A 19,622-nucleotide genomic window follows, 5' to 3' on the forward strand; every position below is an offset into this window, starting at 1 on the left:
TCGACATAATTGCCGTCTTCTCCGAAACAGCGTCACCCCTTTTATTCCCCGAGCTGAAACAAAGGGATGGATGAAGGGAAGAAAATCCGAAAGGCAGGAGCTCGTCGATGGCAGAGCCTGACGAAAGCACTAATACTTCCACAGGCTCCCCAAGACGACGTCAACGATCCACAAGACCGCAAGGGGTAATTAAGGCCGTCTTGGCCCCCATATGATCGACCTGTCAAGTGTGAGAAGCGTTCAAGCGGGCGTCTCCGTGTCGACTTAATTGCCCTCTTCTCCGAAACAGCGTCACCTCTTTTATTGCCCGAGATGATCCAAAGGGGAGGACGAAGATCAGGAGCTCAACGGCGGAACCTGACGAAAGCACTAAGCACTTCCACAGGCTCCCCAAGAAGACGTCGACGACCACAAGACCGCAAGGGGTTCTTTAAGGCCGTCCTGGCCCCCGTGTTAATCAGAACCGCTCGAGACTCGGATAAGAGTCACAACATGTACCAATGAATGAAGTAAATACAATATTTTCTACTTTCTTTTTTCATCATCACGATGCCCGAATTCGTCGTCGTTTCCTGATTCTTGCGGTGAAGACCCACCTCGGTCGATCGAGATCGTATCAGCGGCTGCTCAGCGTTACGGCGAAACAATTAGCTGCCACGATGGCCGCCCGATGACGTCATGTGGCCACTTGCGCGCTCGCGTTCCTTTCCACTCTGCACGATAGCCGCGGACCACTTACCTTTGGGTAGCGACGTCGTTCCATGCGTCCCCTCACGAACTGAGGACGTTCCTTTTCAGGAGGCCCGCGCTGTTGGTGTCGCCACCTTTATAGGCCGCCTCGGCCGCAAATCCCATCGGGAGCATCCATCAGCCGAGGACGACTGAATCGGACCCCGTGCGAGTGACAAGCGCACAAGGAACGCACACAGCCCCCGCCCTCCTTAAGACGCAACGGCGTTGTTTTTTATTGTTGTTCTTCTCCGTGTCTTTATTTTTTTTTCTTGTTCACGACTGCTGACAACTAAGTTACTAGTCTCTTTAGTTCACGAACCGTCGCAGTGAAAAATTGAATGCGCCCTCCCACTCGGCGGACGCACGTTGGCCATGCTTCTTAGATGATTGATTTGTTTGCCGCGGCATTTCGCACCGTTTATCCCCCACTGAGCGCGCGGTTCGGGGTCCTCGGATTAGGACAGCGAGCGTTTTCACTGCAAATGGCGCCACAGGACTCCATACCTCTACCTCCTTTCCTATTCTTTTTTTCTTTTCTTTCTTCTTCGCCACACATCTCAGTGCGAGTGTGTTTCGCCTCTCGTTGAGTTTTATCGCCAAATGGAATTCAGCACTTCGATTTCGCTACCCGAAGTGTTGCGATCTTTTCCCTTCTTCTGTTGCGGCCAGCTTCGCCGCCTTCGCGCGCTGTTCGCGTATGAAGACTCGGCAGGAGAACGAATGTTGTGGGAAGCAGCGCTTCCCTTTCACCCCTCCCCCCACCCTTTTTAAATAAATAAATAGTGGAGCGCAAATAGAGCCCCGCAGCGCGCTGCTACTGACGAAATGTGCTGCGCCCACCGACGCCTCTATCTCGTTCCCCGTCTTTTATTCACACTTCCCTCAAAGCTTAGTTGGTGCGTGCGGATGCTGAATGTGTACTCGGTATACATTCATCCGAATGGCGAGTTCTTTCTGCGGCGTTCTCATTGATTTCAAGCTTTGCTCGGAAATGTTGGACAAAATTAGGTTTAAATTAGGTGTTTTTTTTACGTCCAAAACTCACAGTCTTATTATTATAGACACGTTCGTTGGGAGGCGGGTCCCCGCATTAATTGTGACCCTGTCTGGTTCTTTAACGTGCCCCCAAAGGTGCACACGAGCGTTCTTGCTTTCCAGCCCTACCTGAATGCTGCTACTTCGGTCAGGCAGCGAATCCATGATAGAGTGTATAAGCGCGACTGAACGAGGACGTATCAAGAAACAGATACACAGAGACAGCGCTTCTCTGTGTATCTGTTTCTTGCTACGTCCTCGTTCAGTCGCGCTTATGCACTCTATCATGGATTCTAACCAACTAGCCCGCCAACTTGTTTTAATCAGGTAGCAAACCTGTGACCTATAGTGCTCAGCGTCTGAACGCCATGGACACTGAGCCACCGCAGTGGTTAGGTATATGGCATTTGTTAGGCTAGGTATTTGAGCTGGAGAACTCGAATAACTTGTTTCGGTGGTTTATATTTCAATATACGTAAGTGTACCTATGCCCCGTGCGTTTGAACGCACACTTTTAAGAGCGGAGAGAGTCAAAGCATCGTTATGATCGGCCGTTCCCCCCGCGACAACCTCCGATCACGGCTATAGCGCGAGTATGGGGAACGTGCCAACGGCCTCGTCAGAATGGTTCACAAAACGGATGATTTATGGCCAGCAGTGGAGTACCTCGGTCAGGAGAGCTTTGGGCAATTAGCAAGGATACGGTCCTTCACCTGTCAGCCGCCCGAATTGGCACTTCCACGCCGGAGACGCGGTCAGCGCAAGGATATGGTCCATCACCTGTCAGCCGCAATAATTGGCACGTCCACGCCGGAGACGGAGTCAGTGTACGATCCCACATCCCCTGTTTGCGCCCAGTGATGTGCGTGTGTTTCCGAGAAAACTCACTTCGGAGGGAAAGAGCAACGAACCTCCGGATTCGTGGGACCTGAGTTCATCGGTCTCCTGACGCCGGATTGGGGGAGGCGAATGAACAACGACCACGCAGGGGATAAAAAAGAGCGACGGACGGCAGGCGTGATCGGCTGCTACAACTTCATGAACTTTTCCTGTACTATGAATTTCCTTGTCAATATGCAATATAAACTTTCTTATAAAACCTCCTGGATATCGGGCCCAGCCCCACGTTCCCTCACTCCTCCGCGATCAAAGTACATTCCACTTCGGACTCCCAGTCGCATCAGCATGCAAGGTACGGTGGAGTACACAAGCGTGAACTAGATGCTTTTTTTTTCTTTTTTGAAATTCCGAATATTAAATCAGGCTCAGCACCGTGACCCTGGAACTAGGCAGTTTATTATCTGCGATGAGTACCTGTCGACGACTGCCGAAGCCATGTTTCGGAACTTCGAAATAGTGCAGCTGCGTGCCGAAGGAATTCACATCATCACCGTGTGTGCGTCCCTGTCTAAAGTTTCTCGCACTTTTTTTGTTTTGTTTTACTGGCCATACAGCATTGCTACAAGTGCAGATATTAATATCCCGGTAGCGCAGACACAGTAAAATGTCTCTTTGGCTTGCTGCTCTCCTTGTACGTTGCCAACACAAGCGCAATTTGAGCAACCATGATGCTGGAAAGTGTCTACTCTAAGCAGCATATTTACTGAAGGCGAGCTCAGGTGTGGCACTTTAAAATGTATACTTGTTAAATTCGGGATGGTGGTGGCGAAAGACATCGACTGAACGGTGCTTCGAGTCCCAGGATTCCTTTCCCAAGAATGATATTCGGGCACGTAGAGGACGACGACCTTTATCGGTTGTTGTTGTCTCTTATCGGCGACATTGCACAGACAGCACTATAACTTGTTGATGTGAGTACATGAAAGATGTATTTTTTCAACCGTTTGTGCGGCTGTGTCACAATAAAGTCCTACTCCATCACTGCTCACGCTTAACGATTCTTATGGAGGAGCTCTGTGGTTTACAGAGGCCAAAAAGAAGAGGACGCGCTTTTTCCTCTCCCGCCCTCGTTTCACCTCGGTCATAGAAGGCAAAGAAAAGCCGTCTTTAAAAAAAAGATTTAAAATAATAATTGCACAGCACTGGTCACTGGTCAGACTGGTCAGACAGCTGACTTCCTTTTTTAGTGCATGTTTAGGAGACGTTGGTATTTTGGCTCAAACCGGATGCTTTTTTCATGATATAGAAGATAAAAGGAATGGTTAAAAATAATGACAGACTACAAATTACAAAGTACAGCAGGACTTCGTACAGATAACGCACTGTCAGCGAGCCCTGGTAGTTTGATCCCCAGCATTGTATAAGGTGAGCTACATGCTGTGTATAAGCGATGTTTTCTATTTTACCTTGAATTTTATAGTTTATGTAAGGTAACCGAGAAAATATATACAGGTTCCTAGGGGACGGAACCCCAAAACCCACTTTTGAAACAAACAGCACGAAAAAAAAAGAAAAGACAGGAGATGCACAGCACTCCTTTCTGCCTCATGTCATTGTTTTGCGCCATTTCTAGGTGCAAGTGCATTAAGTCGCCCAGATGTCGTTACTTCTGTTTTTTAGGTGTGCTGACATAGACAACAGGAACGCGTGCTTTGTCGCACCAGTCTTGAAGGCAACTTTTTCTATACGCAACTGTCAGTTCTATGGCATGTCGCTTTATTGTTGCATATAGAAGAGAGGCTGTTCGGTACAGAAGTATTTATGACGAACAGTAACGTAGAGGTAAAAAAGACTCGACTGCGTCATAGCGCCCAGAGTTGTACCTAAACACTTTTGCACTCACCTGCCTGTTGTTCGAACCTAGATGTCTGGCATGAGAAGTCTTTTGGCGTACTACTTGTACTTGCCACGTCGGAAAGACAACAAAATTAAAGAATTAAGACACACACTCACGTCATACGAGATCTGCTTTATATGTGCAATAAGAGAGCCATTAAGACTGAGAAGTCGTCGACGACCTCGCATATATATGTCGAGCTAGTCTATTCAGTGAGGTTAATGCATCACAATATTCTAAACGATCGTCGGGCGTCCAGGGACCACCTGTCATTTCCTACCTGCTGATGTGAAAAAAAAAAGAAAATTTGCAGATATATTATTCTAACAAAAAAAATGCGGTATGCTGCTGGTTATCTCGTCGAGTGACATGTGGCCAAAATTTATAGTCATTGTCAACCACTGGGGTCGTACGCAGTGGCGAACTGGCCAAGTATACGTGTTACCGTACGCAGCGCTGCCGTATAGAAATGACCTGCTACGATCCTGCGTTCACGGGAAGTATATCTTCTGTCGCTCTCAATCGCTGCTAGAGAATTCCCCAAGAAAATGTGTTAGGCATGAAAAGCGAGGACGAGGCATCGACAAGAGCTCGGGAACGTAAGGAAGGAGACATGAAAAGTACAGGAACAAATTGAAGTTTTTTTCTGAGTTGAATTCGGGAGTTTTACGTGCCAAAATTATGATTTGATTATGAGGCACGCCGTAGTGGGGGACTCCGGATTAATTTTGACCACCAAGGGATCTTTAACGTGCCCCCGATGCGCGGGACACGGGCGTTTTTCCATTTAACCCCATCCAAATGCAGCCACCGCGGCGGATCTGAAGTTGTTTCTGTGATCCTGCAGTCCTTATTTCTTTTTTGTTGTAAATCGAGCTAACGAGTCATACGCACATGAATAAACGCCAATCCTGTGCTTATTCCATATACCGTAGCGTTGCTTCAAGTTAGTCAAGAGCCAGCAAAACCCGCCGTGGTTGCTCAGTGGCTGCGGTGTTGGACTGCTGAGCACGAGGTCGCGGGATCGAATCCCGGCGACCGCATTCCGATTGGGGCGAAAACACCCGCGTACTTAGATTCAGCTGCACGCTAAAGAACCCCAGGTGGTCAAAATTTCCGGTGTCCTCCACTACGGCGTGCCTCATAATCAGGAACAGGTTTTGGCACGTAAAACCCCATAATTAAATTCTTTTTTAAGAGCCAGCAAAGTGGGAACAGAAACTGACAACGTATTTCAAAAGGGAGTATCCGTGTTCTTTCTGGTTATCATGTGATTCCTTACTAGTCTCGCCCTTTATATCAAGATCACCCGTGCACTGAGGGCACGTTAAAGATCTTTTCGTGGTCAAAATTAATCCGGAGTCCCCCCTACGACGTGCCCTATAACCAATCGTGGTTTTGGCGCGCAAGACTCCCGAATTCAATTCAATATTAAAACCGAAGAAAGAATGATCATGTTGTTTAACTTGCCTGAGCATGCGTCCAAGTGTGTGTTCGTGCGTGCAGCTCCGATGGCATGCCTAGCTAGACATTTTTGCTTATTTCGGCCACACGGAAAACACGCGTGAGCTCGACAGTGTGCTGCCACGGCCGGTTTCCGAGGGGAGAAATATTGCCGCCTGAAATATGCACGCGGGGAGCGGCACGGTTCGTCCGGAAGCGATAAAAAAGGAAACGACGCTCTCTCGCTCGCATAAAAGCATGAAAAGTTCACGACGCAGTCTTTCACCACAGCGCACAATGACCGTGCGCAATACATAGCGCGCTCCTCTCCCGCATCTCCAAGTATTACTATCTTTAGGTGCGCACAGCGGGCACGTCACGAAATATAGACCACCCTCGGCCACACCTCTTTGACCGTTGCGACCAAAAATGAGCAGTGAAGGACGAGCACACCGCTTCTTTCAGTCTCTCGCATATAAGGCAATCAACAAAAATCGGAGCTTAATTATGTGTTCAAAAGGCGCATGCGCGACTCAAAGAAACTCAAACCACGTCACAAGCGCTGGTTTCTGTGGACTTAGCAATATGTTCTTGATCGTTTGCGGTATCTTGTTTTTTGGTTCATCAGATGTGACCATATCTTTGTTAACTCTGGTGTTACATGGCAATCCTTTGCGCATAAATAGGCCGGTTTCGGAGCAAATAAAACCAGTTGTTAGTCAGCGCTTAATGACGTGGTTTGTGTTTGTTCCCGTCGCAGTCGCGCTGCGCCCTTTGAGTAGCTATGAACCGACTCTCCAAAAGCAGAGTTTTACTGCTTAATTATATAGTTCTGTCAGCAGGAAGGCGACATAAATTTTGAGACGTATGCTCTTTATGAATTCCACATTGCGCATATTCATTAGAAACTTATTAGTGGCTATATGAAGTATTAAAATGGGTATTGTATAAGCAAATAACCTTTAGAGCTGTGGTACACAAACATTAATGGGTCCATGTAGCTACTGCTGATGCCGTGATGCATATATACTTAAAGCTAACATAAGATAGTCTATAGTAACCTTAAGGGAATATCTAATGGGCGATTTCGGTAATTTTGTAGCTTAATTATTACTTTCCTCAATAACCAATTACATGTAACCAGCTACATTTTTGACGAAACAAGCTCTGAGAAGCGACGCAGCTTTCAGCGCTTAAATTTAACGGGAACAGAGTCCAAAGGGAAGAAAACATGTAGGTTACCTCCTTTCCACAATCAACGTCCTGCAGATACGCCTAGATCACCTGAACATGCCAGGTCTGCATATTCGCACCTTGAAAGTCCGACGTCCGAGCTTTTTTCTTATAATACATTTATTTCCCTCTCTCCTGGAAGCGAATATACGCAGCCGTCATAGGCGATAAAAGCTGCTGCTCAATTCTTCGCCGTGAACTATTGATTGGTCCGAAAGCATTGAGAAATGGAAGCGATTTGTTCAGATTAACGTTACGGGGGACCCCTTGGAGCCCCGTCTCCGGTTCACGCGCGATTTGGGCCGTTCGCACGCGACATCGCTGGGGACACGCCATGCCAGCCTGATTTTGGATGGCGTACTTTCTTCCCGCCCGCCTGGCGCGCCGGCGAGACGCGGAGCCTGCTGCTTGCGCGCGCGGCTCACGCCGTGCGCCGCGCGTACATACGAGCAGTGCCCGAGGAGCGGATCCCCTCTCTCCTTCAGCATCCGAGGTACGCGGGGGGCCTTCGCCCGACTATCGGTGCTGTTGGCTGTCGGACGTGCACTTGGTCCCGCGCCCCTCTGAGCAAGGGGGCCCCTATGGTGTGTGGCGAACCTACCACTAAGAGCCTGTGTGGCGGAGCGCATTTCCCGGGAGCTGTCACCCGTAGTCCGCGACTGCCACCCCAGTGCCGTAACTCGCTGTGTTCCCTGTATAACTGCACGTATAACGCTGCAATTCCCTGTAGTACATAACAGGGAATTGATATGACTGACGCCAGACATGGACGACGAACGAAGAAAGTTTATTGAACAGTACGCAGGAATATATATAGGCCCGAGAGGCGTGATAACGCAGCACGGAATCATGGTTCTTTCAAGACCGCGATGACGTCACAACACAGCGTGGCGCTATCACAGGAATGAACCCCCATTCGTTTGTACCACGGCGGGAGTCGGCCCTATGCGACCTGCCGGTGAGTCAACGAACCCGCCGCGGCGCCCCTTTGCGTGCGCTGCGGAGTGAGGACGAGCTGCGTGTCTCCTTGGACCTTAGCTAGCCGGGGCCGGGCACGTTAGCCCGAACCTCCTCAACGTGAAGGAGTGCAGGCGCTCTGATATCTACGCCTTTCTATGCAGCCGGTTGGTGTTATTCACCCGCTGTGTTCTAAAGAGGAACATAAAATTTATTCCAATTGGTTTTGGTCAATTCATTTACTCCTACGCTTGCGAACGTCCACCAATCGATCGCATCTAGTATACCGAAGTAGCCGCAGCATTTTCACCCAGTGAAATCAATTTTATAAAGAATGAAAACAACATAAATTTTTGACGCAATAGTTCTGCGGAAACTCGCAAGGTGACAAGACGAATTTTTCTTCAACTGCGAGGTCTTTTCTTTCGAGGAAACCGTATGGGTTTCCTTTGTAGGAATTGCTTCGCTTGGGCGGATGGCTTACTTTTCGTTAATTAACATCTCTTTTTGTGAGCGCTATGTGAAGTCTGTGATGGCCACTCTGTTGTGAAGCACAACAGTGTGAACACTATACATACCACAATGAAGGCAACCGTTGCTTCATCATGCACGGAGCCTGTGCGTCGTACAGCAAGTCACGGCCGCTTACATGTAGGTTTTGAATAATAAAGTGCGTTTACAAGGACATTTCTGACGCAACTTTCCTGCCTTCCAAGTAGCTAAAATGTCGCCAAGTGTTCATTCAAGCTGCTAAAAAATCCCCAGTCGCTAAATAGCAAGCAATTTAGCGCTAAACAGAAAACAAAGCCGCTAAATCAAGCGATGAAATTGCTAAAATGGCAACACTGAATATTACAAACCAGTAAATTATCAAAAGCAACGCTGATTTTATGTTGTCACAGATGGTTAGGTTAGACTTGGCCTGAGCTGATGCTTTGCTGTATTTGCCAGTGTGCAGCCAACAGTGCCACTTTCAAAAGTAGGAGGGCACTTGGCCTACTTTGCCCCCCTCCCCCCCCCCACACACACTTCTGACAATAAGGGTGTTGGGGGGGGGGGCAAGTGCCCCCCTCCCCGATAGGTACGCTTATGTTGCAACTGCATTTTGTGTATATGCCACGTATTCAAGAGCCAAGGAGTAATTGACACCATAGTTGTGCGCCAACATGTCCTTATATCACGTCAATAAAAGAAAGGAGAGCGTCACATACCCAGTGGCACGTATACCCAGTCACCCAAGTTGGCGGAGGTAGAATGCGACCTCCAGCTTTAGAGCCAGGTGGTCGGGCTTCACGGCCACAACTCTGTGAGCGGCGGTTGCTCGAGGGTGCTGCTCACCGCTGAGCCTTCAGGCAGGAACGCTATGCCGCCGACATCCGTGGTCACCAATGTGGAGACGGTGAGTTCGGTGAGACCGTCTCCAGTTTATTGAAGGTTCCGGAAATGGCTTCGTTCTCTGCCGCGGGCCTCGCTTTCGGACTGGAGCTGATGGCAGCGGGGCTTACACAAGCTCACTGAAGAGTGGCATATACCCAGTGGCACGTGTAAACCCAGTCACCCAAGTCGGTCCGATGGTCGCTTTCGAACCCTGTCCTCTCAGCACAGCCGATGCTGTGCCCATTAGGCTATGGACTATATCCAGTGACACAAGTTGGCGGGCAAATGGTTATACACAGACTAGATAGATAGATAGTCCCCTGAAAGGACCTGAACTACCCAATAAATGCTAATCGCATTAATGATTGGTGAGAGACAAAGAGAAATATTAAGCATGGCTCTAAGATCTTGGCGGTCCAAGGTATCAAGGACCGAGATCGTGCAATTTCTTATGACCACTCCTGATGGTGGAGCTGTCTTGAAAGTCTTTCGGAAGCTGCTCCAAAGCATCGACCCTCACTCGAAAACTGGGACGCAGTGCGACGTAAAGGCAGTGCTTTCAAAAGTGGATGTCGACAACCAGGTCTGCTGTTGCGTGGAGTTTCGTTTCGTGTGCGTGCGCGCGCGCGCGCGCGTGTGTGTGTGTGTGTGTGTGTGTGTGTGTGTGTGTGTGTGTGTGTGTGTGTGTGTGTGTGTGTGTGTGTGTGTGTGTGTGTGTGTGTGTGTGTGTGTGTGTGTGTGTGTGTGTGTGTGTGTGTGTGTGTGTGTGTCGTAAGCGCTTGAACTTAGGAAAAAGTTCAGAAAAGAATGCACAGTTCATGCTCTTGTAACTTCGGCTAAGAGGACGGTGAAATGTTAAACAAATTAAGAATTAATCCACTTGCTACAAATCAGGTGTCTTCTATGTAACTCCCGACAGCGCGCTTGCGATGTAGCTTATAATGTGCCGATTTAAGGAGAACCAGAAAATCGGAAAATGATTTGCCGGTGAGGGGGCAGAACCGGCAGCCGGCACTGTGAGACAGGAGGAGGAGGAGGAGGAGGAGGAATAAACTTTATTTGTATAAATGAGCTGACGGTGGGATCGTCCGAAATGGGCGGCGTCCGCAGTTCAGGATGCCGTGGGCTTCAGATAACTTGGCCCTGCTCACCAAACGACGCTGGTCTTCAGGGCTCGGGTTTGTCAGCTGTGCCTCCCACTGCTCGACGCTTGGTACGGTCATGTGTGCTGTCGATTGGTTGTATCCACACTCCCATACCATGTGGTAGAGGGTATTGGGCGCCAAGGAGAAGCGTATTTGTTAAGTGTTGCTCGTAGGATACATGGCGTACGTGCAGCAAGGGTGCCGTGCGGGAATGTGTTGGTCTGTAGTTTACGGAACATCACTGCCTCTTCTCTGGTCAGCTTGGGATGAGGGGGTGGGTAGGTCCTCCTACCCAATCTGTAGTGGCTCAGGATGTCGGTGTATCTTTTCGGGACGTCATCGTGTGGGTCTGCCGGTGCTCGTGAGCTCGGTGGGATAGCCCGTAGAATGTGATCTCGGGTAGCGGCGTTGATTACCCGCCAGGGACTTGTGTCCCGGGGCCCAGACAATGTATACTTATTGAGAATTGTCCAGATTCTCGAGGATGATCAGGGCTTGTTCGGAAATGTGGCTCTTTTGGTAATCTCTGCGTGCTGCTTGCGAGTCGATCTGTGATGACTGTGATGTGCTCTTCCTCTCGCTTGCCCGTCGTAGCCGCCAGGGCTCTCGCCATTTCTTCCTCATAGTATATGTCCAGAGTGTTCACTGAAGCCGCTGCTGCCTCTTCTCCCTGGCCGTTGATCACGCTGACAGCGTGGGCTGCTTTGTTGTGCTTTGTCGCCTGGGTGTACCTGACTTCTCCTCTTCCTGGTCCAAAGAAAAAACAAAGACCAGATGGCAACTCTATCATGAGGCATATACGCGAAGTAATGCCGGCGTCATGCATGAGGCATGGCTGTGCATACGTAACTCAGTCACTAGATTACTCACTCACGCTATACGCTACAGCTTTTTTTTTTTTTATGTTTACAATGCGATAGTGATGAAAGACTGCTGCATGAAAATGTTAACAACAAGTGAACTTGCTAAGCTGGGAGCTTTATCAGGCAATAATAAAAGCTCACAGTAGAAACCCGCACCTAAACCCACTGCGGTGTGGCGCCTATCTCTATGCGCTCTTCAGAAAATGTTCCTTCTTCAACTCGGCGACAACAGAATGCCCTTTTCTCACTTTCTCTCTTTTTCACCTATATATAGTTGCGAGACGAGAATTCCAAAGAGCTTGAATTAACTATTTCCGCGCGTCTGACACCTTCTTTTGGGTTAATTGGTTCACGATGTCCACATTTGTGAACGCAAATATAATCAGTGAAACACTGAGTTTCAGTGTTAATAGTATTATTATCTTTGAAATTTATTGCATATATAATATAAGTAAATTTATTGCATATATAATATAAGAACATTACGCATGAAATATACACAGAAGGAGGTCTCATAGTCAAAGACTGTAAGGGCGAGGCCTCCTGTTGATCCTTACAACAGGAAGATAAGACATGTTATTACAGCAAACGAAAAATTCGTGCATGCATGAATAAGGTAAGAGCATAAATACGTAATAAATAATGAAACATGAAACAAATAATGAGACATCTGATGTGCGTTTATGCTGAAAATTTGTTAAGTCTAATCTATCGGTAAAATATATTTACTGGTGCCTAAAGAAGACAATATCAAGCGCGCTGAGCGCTGCCACAGGCTTTAACAGAAGTTTAAAGGACTATACATTCAAAGTAATTTTATAAGAATTAAAATGGCTTACTAACACAGCATATATTTGCCTTATATTGATTTAACAATCTTTTAATTGGCACCACCACTCTTCAAAATTTTATCAAGGTTTTATATATGATACAAATAAGCGAACGAGCCGTAGTGGTTGCTCAGCGACTATGCATAGCCGCTGAGCAACCACAACGGGTCGCGGCACCCTAACGCCATGGTGTTGGGCGGCTGAGCAAGAGGGCGCGGGTTCGAATCCCGGCCGCATTTCGATGGAGGCGGAAACACCCGTGTATAGGTGCCCGTTAAAGAACCCCAGGTGGCCAAAATTTCCGGAGTCCTCTACTACGGCGTGCCTCATACTCAGAAAGTAGTTTTGGCACGTAAAACCCCATAATTAATTTTTTAATAAGTGAACAGCTGGTTTATATTTATTAAACACAATACAGGAAAACGCCTTTTTAAAGAAGTGCTCGTGACCTCCGAAATTCTTCGTTATACAGGCCACTTAATTCGTTGTAAATGTCGCGCACCGTACCACTCGCACTAAAGCACGCTAAGCACGTTCAAGCAAACAACACTTTAACGTCAATTGAAAAGATGAAACAAGTCGCAGATCTTTTTCTGCAAATGACAGAATGCGCGACTGAAGCCAACCTTATTGCACCGAGGCTCAGAATATGCCCCGCGGCTAAACACTCGCCTCTCTTGCCGTCAAAATCATTGGTTCGTTTACAGGATCTTCATCGCTGTCGCCTCGGTTGACATTCGCGTCCTTTCCTAGCTGGCTTGGAAGATGTCGTGGGTCGACAGTTACGATTACATCAAGTCGTCATCAACTGCGACGTATTCGTCCGCTGTCGCACCCGCTGATGCGCTGAAACAATTGCAACGTTTGAGTTAAGCGATTCCTGGAGCCGTGCAGCAGAACTATTCGATCCTGACATCTGCACTCTCTTCAATTGCGTGGCTGGCACGGCGTTAGCGCAAGCCGTCACCTTAGTGACGCCTTCGAAAGGCGGTGTCGGCACGTACCACTACGTGGAGTTCGCTGTAAAGCAACAAATCAGCTGTCGGGGATGCCTGAATTCCTTCGTTGTACAGGCAAATTCGTTGTAGTGGCCTTCATTGCAGAGGCGTTCATAATACATGTGAAAGAATAAGAGTTCGGCCGGGACCTAATCAGTGCTTCGTTATACAGGTCATTTCGCTTTAAAGGCGTTCGCTGCAGAGGATTTCCACTATATGTGTTAGAAAGGCAACAGAGAATAAAGGCTGCCCCCATGGATCATTATGAATTGCGATATCTCACAGTACGTATCTCACATGCCTTACTGCGAGTCCCGTGTACATTATTCCTTTTTAAAAAGTCTTGACAAACCTAAAGCCCCTGCATCCACGCGCCACCGCCGCTTTCTTCAGAACCTGGTCGGCGGAAACGTGTATGGAGGGGCTTTAGACAAACCTGCAGCTGGGAGCGGGCTTTAGTATGGAAGTAAAATTGTCTAATTGGCATTCGAACAACGATTACAGCCAGCGTACGGGTTCGAACCTCACACCGCGGGCGTCCCCCCCCCCCTCACCCCCTTCGACAGAATCACCAGAATCGCCAAACTTGTTCAATGTATTCCAATATGCAGGGCCCTCTTGCGTGTTTCAATCCAGTGCTGGTGATGTGTTCCCGTTTCCTGTCAATCTTGTGGTATCTTCGACTGGTCGCCTGTATGCCCCGAAGCAGAGTCGGGTAGATCGATCGTTTCCCGAGCTCAAAGGTAGGGGACAAGCACGCAAGCCGAACGTGCGACTCGCTCTCGGAGGAGGAAATAGCTGATGCGAAGCCACGTGACTACTGCCAACGTCCGATGTTTCGCCTATCCAAAGCTCCTAGAGCTGCCGGAAAAACCGGCGGACGTGCCGGCGGGACGAACGTTCGTCGAGACGCCAGCATGCAGTGGCCTAGGTTGCCAAGGTTACGGTGGACCGTCGCCGACAGCAGCGACGCGGCGCTGCGATGACGTTTCAATCTCGATGACTGCTCCGACGACAGGGCTCGGAGCGCCTCATAGCGCTCCAAGATATAGGAGAGCAATCGAGAAGAACCAGCCGACCGCAGGGCGCGCACCCTCTTTCAACCAGCCGAAGACAACGCCGCTCGCGAGAGCGCTCCATAGTGCTCAGAAACGACCAGCCGAAGATAGCATTACTTTTTGTTCCTTTCATTCTGAGTATTTGAGTACGAAAAAACGTTTTGAGAGGCTTAAATAACAAAAAGAAAGTAGCTACACAGGACGGCGAGGATAAGAGGGTAACTGTCACACCTTATATGCATAAAATGTCACATGGCCTCAAAAAGATTGGCGAAAGGCACTGTACACAGTGCTCCACCGTACTCAAAATGTGTCAGCAAATGGCCCAAAATTCTACTCTTCTGAATTTCATTCCGCGCTGCGTCGAAACAATGAATCCCAGCTAACTTCTTCAATTATCCATCTTAATGTACTAAGAACCTCAATGAAACAGCCCACAACCATGCGCGAGAGCTTGCCCGCCGCGACGGTCCCACGGCCTCCGAGAGGCTGGACATTCAGGTTAATGACCTGCTGCTCACTTACCAAGAAATCACTTCCCACTATCGGAAAGGCAGAACCAAATTCCCGCTCCCACACGCCAAACTCGAACGCGCGCAGGCGGCCGCGTTTCGAATGCTACAAACGGACTCGTATCCGTCACGAGGCCTACTAAGCCACTACGACTCAGAAATCCCGGCAAATTGCCCAGACTGCCCAGAACTTTATTGCTCACTCTCGCACATGCTATGGCAATGTACCGTGTTACCCCGTGTTACCAAAGGGCCCTCTCTCCAGTGAGCCCGAATGGGAAGAAGCCCTCAAAAGCCCGGATCTCTAACACCAACTCAAGGCCGTCCAGAGGGCCCAAGAACTGGCGGAGCGTCACCACAGAACACCAATGGCGTCACTAAAGCCCCTCCATACACGTTTCCGCCGTGTATGGAGGGGCTTGGTATGGAGGAGCGGCGGTGGCGCGTGGATGAAGGGGCTTTAGGCGTCACCACGTTCCCTTCCCGACTTGGGCGTCGCCTACGGTTTCGGCCGGAGGAGTTCCCCGCGTGGGATCTCCAACGGCTTGAAACTCCTCAGGACTTCAATAAAGTTCTTCACTGACTGAATGTACTAACAGAACATCTTTTAAGTATGGCAGAGATGTTCAGCCTCTGTGACGCGTTAAATAGAAGAAAAAAAGAAAGGAAAAACGCACCCAGCTTGCTAGTTTCGATTTCGATTAGCGCGTTCTCGCTGTCTTGCGCACATATCTTGGCAGTAGTATAAATATCTTTGTACTATAGCTTTAAATATGTTTAAGTAGATGTTATTTTTATTTTTTTCAGAGGGAAGAAAACGTTGAAAAATTTGGACTGCGTTTCGGACGCATTCTTCCGTAGGTGACGCCGCTGTTGTTCGCGAAGCAAGATGGCGACGAGTTACGGGGAGTAGCAGAAGCGGTGATATTCTTGATTTATTTATTTTACCGCTGTTTAGTTCGACCAGCTGGTATGCCAGTTTTGCGGAGACGTAGGTTTTATTAATGTAGCTTTTACTAGTGCTATGGCTTCTATAGAAAAATTAATAAAGTCCTTCGAAGCCTTAAAAGTAGTCCAACCGTCTGCAGGAGGTGAAGAGCCGCTGCTTAAGTAAGACATTATTATATCTGCTTAAACCTGTGATTGTACACGTTGAATGTGGCTGTGAGCGCTCACGAGCTGTTTGTTTTAGTGCGAAGAGATCGCTCACTGAGCGACATGGGCTACTACGCCTCTGGCTTCTCGTTCCAGCTGATAGCTGGGCGCCGATGCATTTCTCGGGATCCACCTTATTATTCTGCAAAGCTCACACTATAAAAGATGCCATTTGATTGATGGTGACAGAATTTTGACAGTGTCCGATCGTAAATGACATCAATCTGCCGAATAGCACATGCCAGCATAAAATTCGAATATTGTGGCCTCTGTAATGCAAGCAGTGTTGTCACGCCATAAGACAAATGGAATGGCAACTGTTGTTTTCTAAACATTACAGACGTTTCACAATCTTTACTGATATTTTGCACGATGAGCATTGCGTGTTTGTTGCCAGCGATAAGCCCCTCGTTTACTGAATAATAACGCGGAATATCTTGTAATGGCGGGAATTACTGCACTACGTGCATCTCCCATATAGACGGACTAATCAATGAAGGATGCTGACCTTGTTAGTTTTTGTACGTTAACTAACTTGCCCTTTGAAAGGCCAGCATTAACGGATTTTTTTGATGATCTGTTCGTTTCTTGTTCCCTTTGCCGCCATATGCATTATAGCATCTGCCACAAGGAGGGACTCAGCGTGTCACATGAGGTGGCACAGTGTTCGTCTAAGCGTCATGTTTATTTCATTAGCATAGTCATTTATATGTGTATCATTCCGCTGTTGTGTGAGATAATTCAATGCTACCATAGTGGTGATATAACATCAATTAGTGGCTGCATACATGCTACACATTAACTCATGTTTGTACTTTCACTTGCTGAGCACTTCGATGTTAACTTAAAACTGTTAGAGTAATATATATGCTTTGGTCGTCTTTCTTTTTTTTTTCTGTTATCCATAACATTTTTATGAAAGACTTGCTTTTACGCTGGTTGCTGCATTTTTCGTTACGGTAAAAAGTTAGTTCAAAAACACATTCTAGAAACTATGAAGTGCAAAACAAGCAGCTTGGCTGTGGTCTTTATTTCTGTAAATTTGCTGTGCCCGAAATGTATGTTTCTACTAGTGTTTAATTTCATAGAAAACAAGGAAGTGACACTAGATATGGCACACTTCCTTGTTTCTCTTTTGTGTCTAGTGGGTGTCCTTGATATTGCTCAAAGTGCCATGTATAAGAAGACTTTCCATATTCAGTTGCACTGTGTATTACAGTGTAACAGTAGTGGCTGGGTTGTGTGTGTGTGTGTGTGTGTGTGTGTGTGTGTGTGTGTGTGTGTGTGTGTGTGTGTGTGTGTGTGTGTGTGTGTGTGTGTGTTGTAAGAATGCAGTGTGATGTAAGAATGCAGTGTGATGTATAGTACCTTGCAATAGCAAACAGGCAAAAGTGATATATAACTATAAGGTTGCGAAGGTATCACCTCTAATGCCTCTACTGCTTCATAAAGTGAGCTCCAGCCTCAGATTCAAGTCAAAGGTCATACTGAGTACAAGCCTACACCTTGCACCTAATGAAGTTCCAATAAATTGCCGGTTAATGGTGCATTTGTAGGGACTTACCACATTGTTGTTGGAGGAGCATGTTTGCAGGTAAATATATACTCTTCAGACTTGCAAAGCACCTATATTAAACCTAGGTTTTTATCTACAAGCAGACTTCCAAGACTGTGATATCGGGCATGATGAGACATAATCATACTAAAACAGCTCTTAATTTTTTTCAGAAAAAAAGAAACAGTGCCATCTAAAAAGGAGAAGATTATACACTGTACCAACATTGCAGATGTTATTTGCACTTCAAGCATACGGTACATGCTCTTTCCACTGTTCTTTCAGTAGCGCATCTTGATGATCTCTTCATTAAGAACTTTCTTGAGCAAATACTCTCAGTTGAAACCAGTGCGTCTACTTAAGCGGAATTTATTAAATCAAACAAAAAGTATACTTCTACTGTGATAAAGTATTGTTATAAATTGGGCCTTCAGTAATAGTTTGTAAAATGGAAGACTGACACATGTGTGAAACTAAACACAGTATCACATTAGTCAATAAAGTGCAATTTGCAGTATTTGTAAATTGAAATTTTACTTTCAGCTGTTTATTTTTTCTCCCAGACTGCTGGAGATAGACTGTCTTAAACAAGAAAATAACTTTTCTTATTGTGGTATTGACAGGAGTCAACCTTTCAAAATTTAAGTGTGCATTTTTTTTGGAATGCTAACACCTCTTTTTGACAGACTTTTCAAAATATTTAATATTGGGATAATTGAAAAGAATATAATATTTTCGTTCCTACTAGCAATCAAACAAAATCTTTCTGCCACTCTTGCTCTTCTTCCATTCAGTACGTTGAAAGTCTATTTAAAAGCATTTTTGTTTCCCATATAGTTGATGAAAATATCAGAAATAGTGGGTCTTAGTAATATGTGTTGCTGGGCTAGTCGGTTCATACTGAACAATTTCAAACCATAAAGCCTATGGCCACTTAGCGCGAAAAGTAAATAATAAGGGGGACAGGGACAAGGCTCCCTGCCCCTTTTTATTTCCTTTTTGTGCTAAGTGCCCATAGGTGTTATGGTCTGAAATTGTTCTATTTGGTCTTAGGCAGGGCTTCCACTTAAGTATTTTTCAGTTCAATATGGGGCTCCTGTATGGAGGCTTCACGGAGGGCTAAACACTATTTTCTAGTTCCTTGCTCACAAATGACACTGTCGCATGGAAGGGGTGGCATGCTTATTGCCTTGCGTCTGACCTGTGCTATCGAGCACTGCTGATTTTGTGGGCCTATTGCATATGCAAGGTGTGACATGAGCCCCCTTTCAGTGTGACAGAATGGTTAAGAGGGTAGTGACCTTTGTGTCTTGTTGTTTCTTGTTGACTACTTGAACCCCAGAAATGCGCTTTTCTGCTTGGGCCTTAATGAAAGGTCTGCAGTATTTTGCTTAAAAAAAAAGAATACAGGGGTTTATCCTGTTGATGTCGATTTTTTATTGTCAGTAATAATTTGTAACCAGAGAAAGTATAGGGGAGAAGGAACTGTTCTTTATTTAAACAGGTCTGCAATGCCACTAAGGCTTTTAATTGCACGAGACTAGAGTTTATAAAATGAGTCAAGATGTTTGTATTTCACCAGTTCCACAGATAAATTATTATTTCAGTCTTCAATGGTTTGGGGAAAATAAAAATACCTAAATATATGTGTCCTGGAGCAATACAGCCTAACCTACATTATTGATCTTTACACAGTGAAACGTAACTGAACTGTAATATATGTCGATGAGGCTTAAATTTGCACACCTTCTTAAAGAGGTGGAAGGGAAATGAAAGTGGAACGAAGAACAAATTTTGTTGACTGTGAGATCGAAACCCTTGACCTTCACATGATGCATGCAGTGCTCTAGCAATTGAGCTGCCGCAATGGCTGCTGTAGCTCAGTTAGCCCTGGGAGTATTAGTCAGCACTGCTCACAGCCATAGCAGCTGATGGGGAATATCCAAACTTTGAAGGTGTCGCATAGTGCTTAAAAATAGAAGTAGGCAGATG

General features: G+C 46.8%; 2 protein-coding genes across 3 annotated transcripts in view; one reads left to right on the plus strand and one right to left on the minus strand.

Annotated features, from left to right (window-relative positions):
- Positions 1-906, minus strand: part of LOC142566390 (oxytocin-neurophysin 1-like) — a 70,521-nt gene extending 69,615 nt beyond the window's left edge. The window contains exon 1 of the mRNA XM_075677359.1: positions 740-906. Within this exon, the coding sequence (XP_075533474.1) occupies positions 740-763 (24 nt within the window). The 5' untranslated portion in view covers positions 764-906. The remainder of the gene's footprint in view (positions 1-739) is intronic.
- Positions 907-15,782: 14,876 nt separating this feature from the next.
- The window catches only part of htt (huntingtin), a 184,187-nt gene continuing 180,347 nt past the window's right edge, over positions 15,783-19,622 (plus strand). The window contains exons 1-2 of one of the 2 annotated variants that reach the window (XM_075677006.1): positions 15,783-16,030; positions 17,804-17,887. In XM_075677006.1, the coding sequence (XP_075533121.1) occupies positions 15,945-16,030; positions 17,804-17,887 (170 nt within the window). In that variant the 5' untranslated portion in view covers positions 15,783-15,944. Of the gene's footprint in view, positions 16,031-17,803; positions 17,888-19,622 lie in introns of those variants that run through there. The other variant, XM_075677007.1, reaches the window with a different exon arrangement.

This window comes from Dermacentor variabilis, unplaced genomic scaffold (assembly GCF_050947875.1).
Source record: "Dermacentor variabilis isolate Ectoservices unplaced genomic scaffold, ASM5094787v1 scaffold_12, whole genome shotgun sequence".
Lineage (NCBI taxonomy): Eukaryota > Metazoa > Arthropoda > Arachnida > Ixodida > Ixodidae > Dermacentor > Dermacentor variabilis.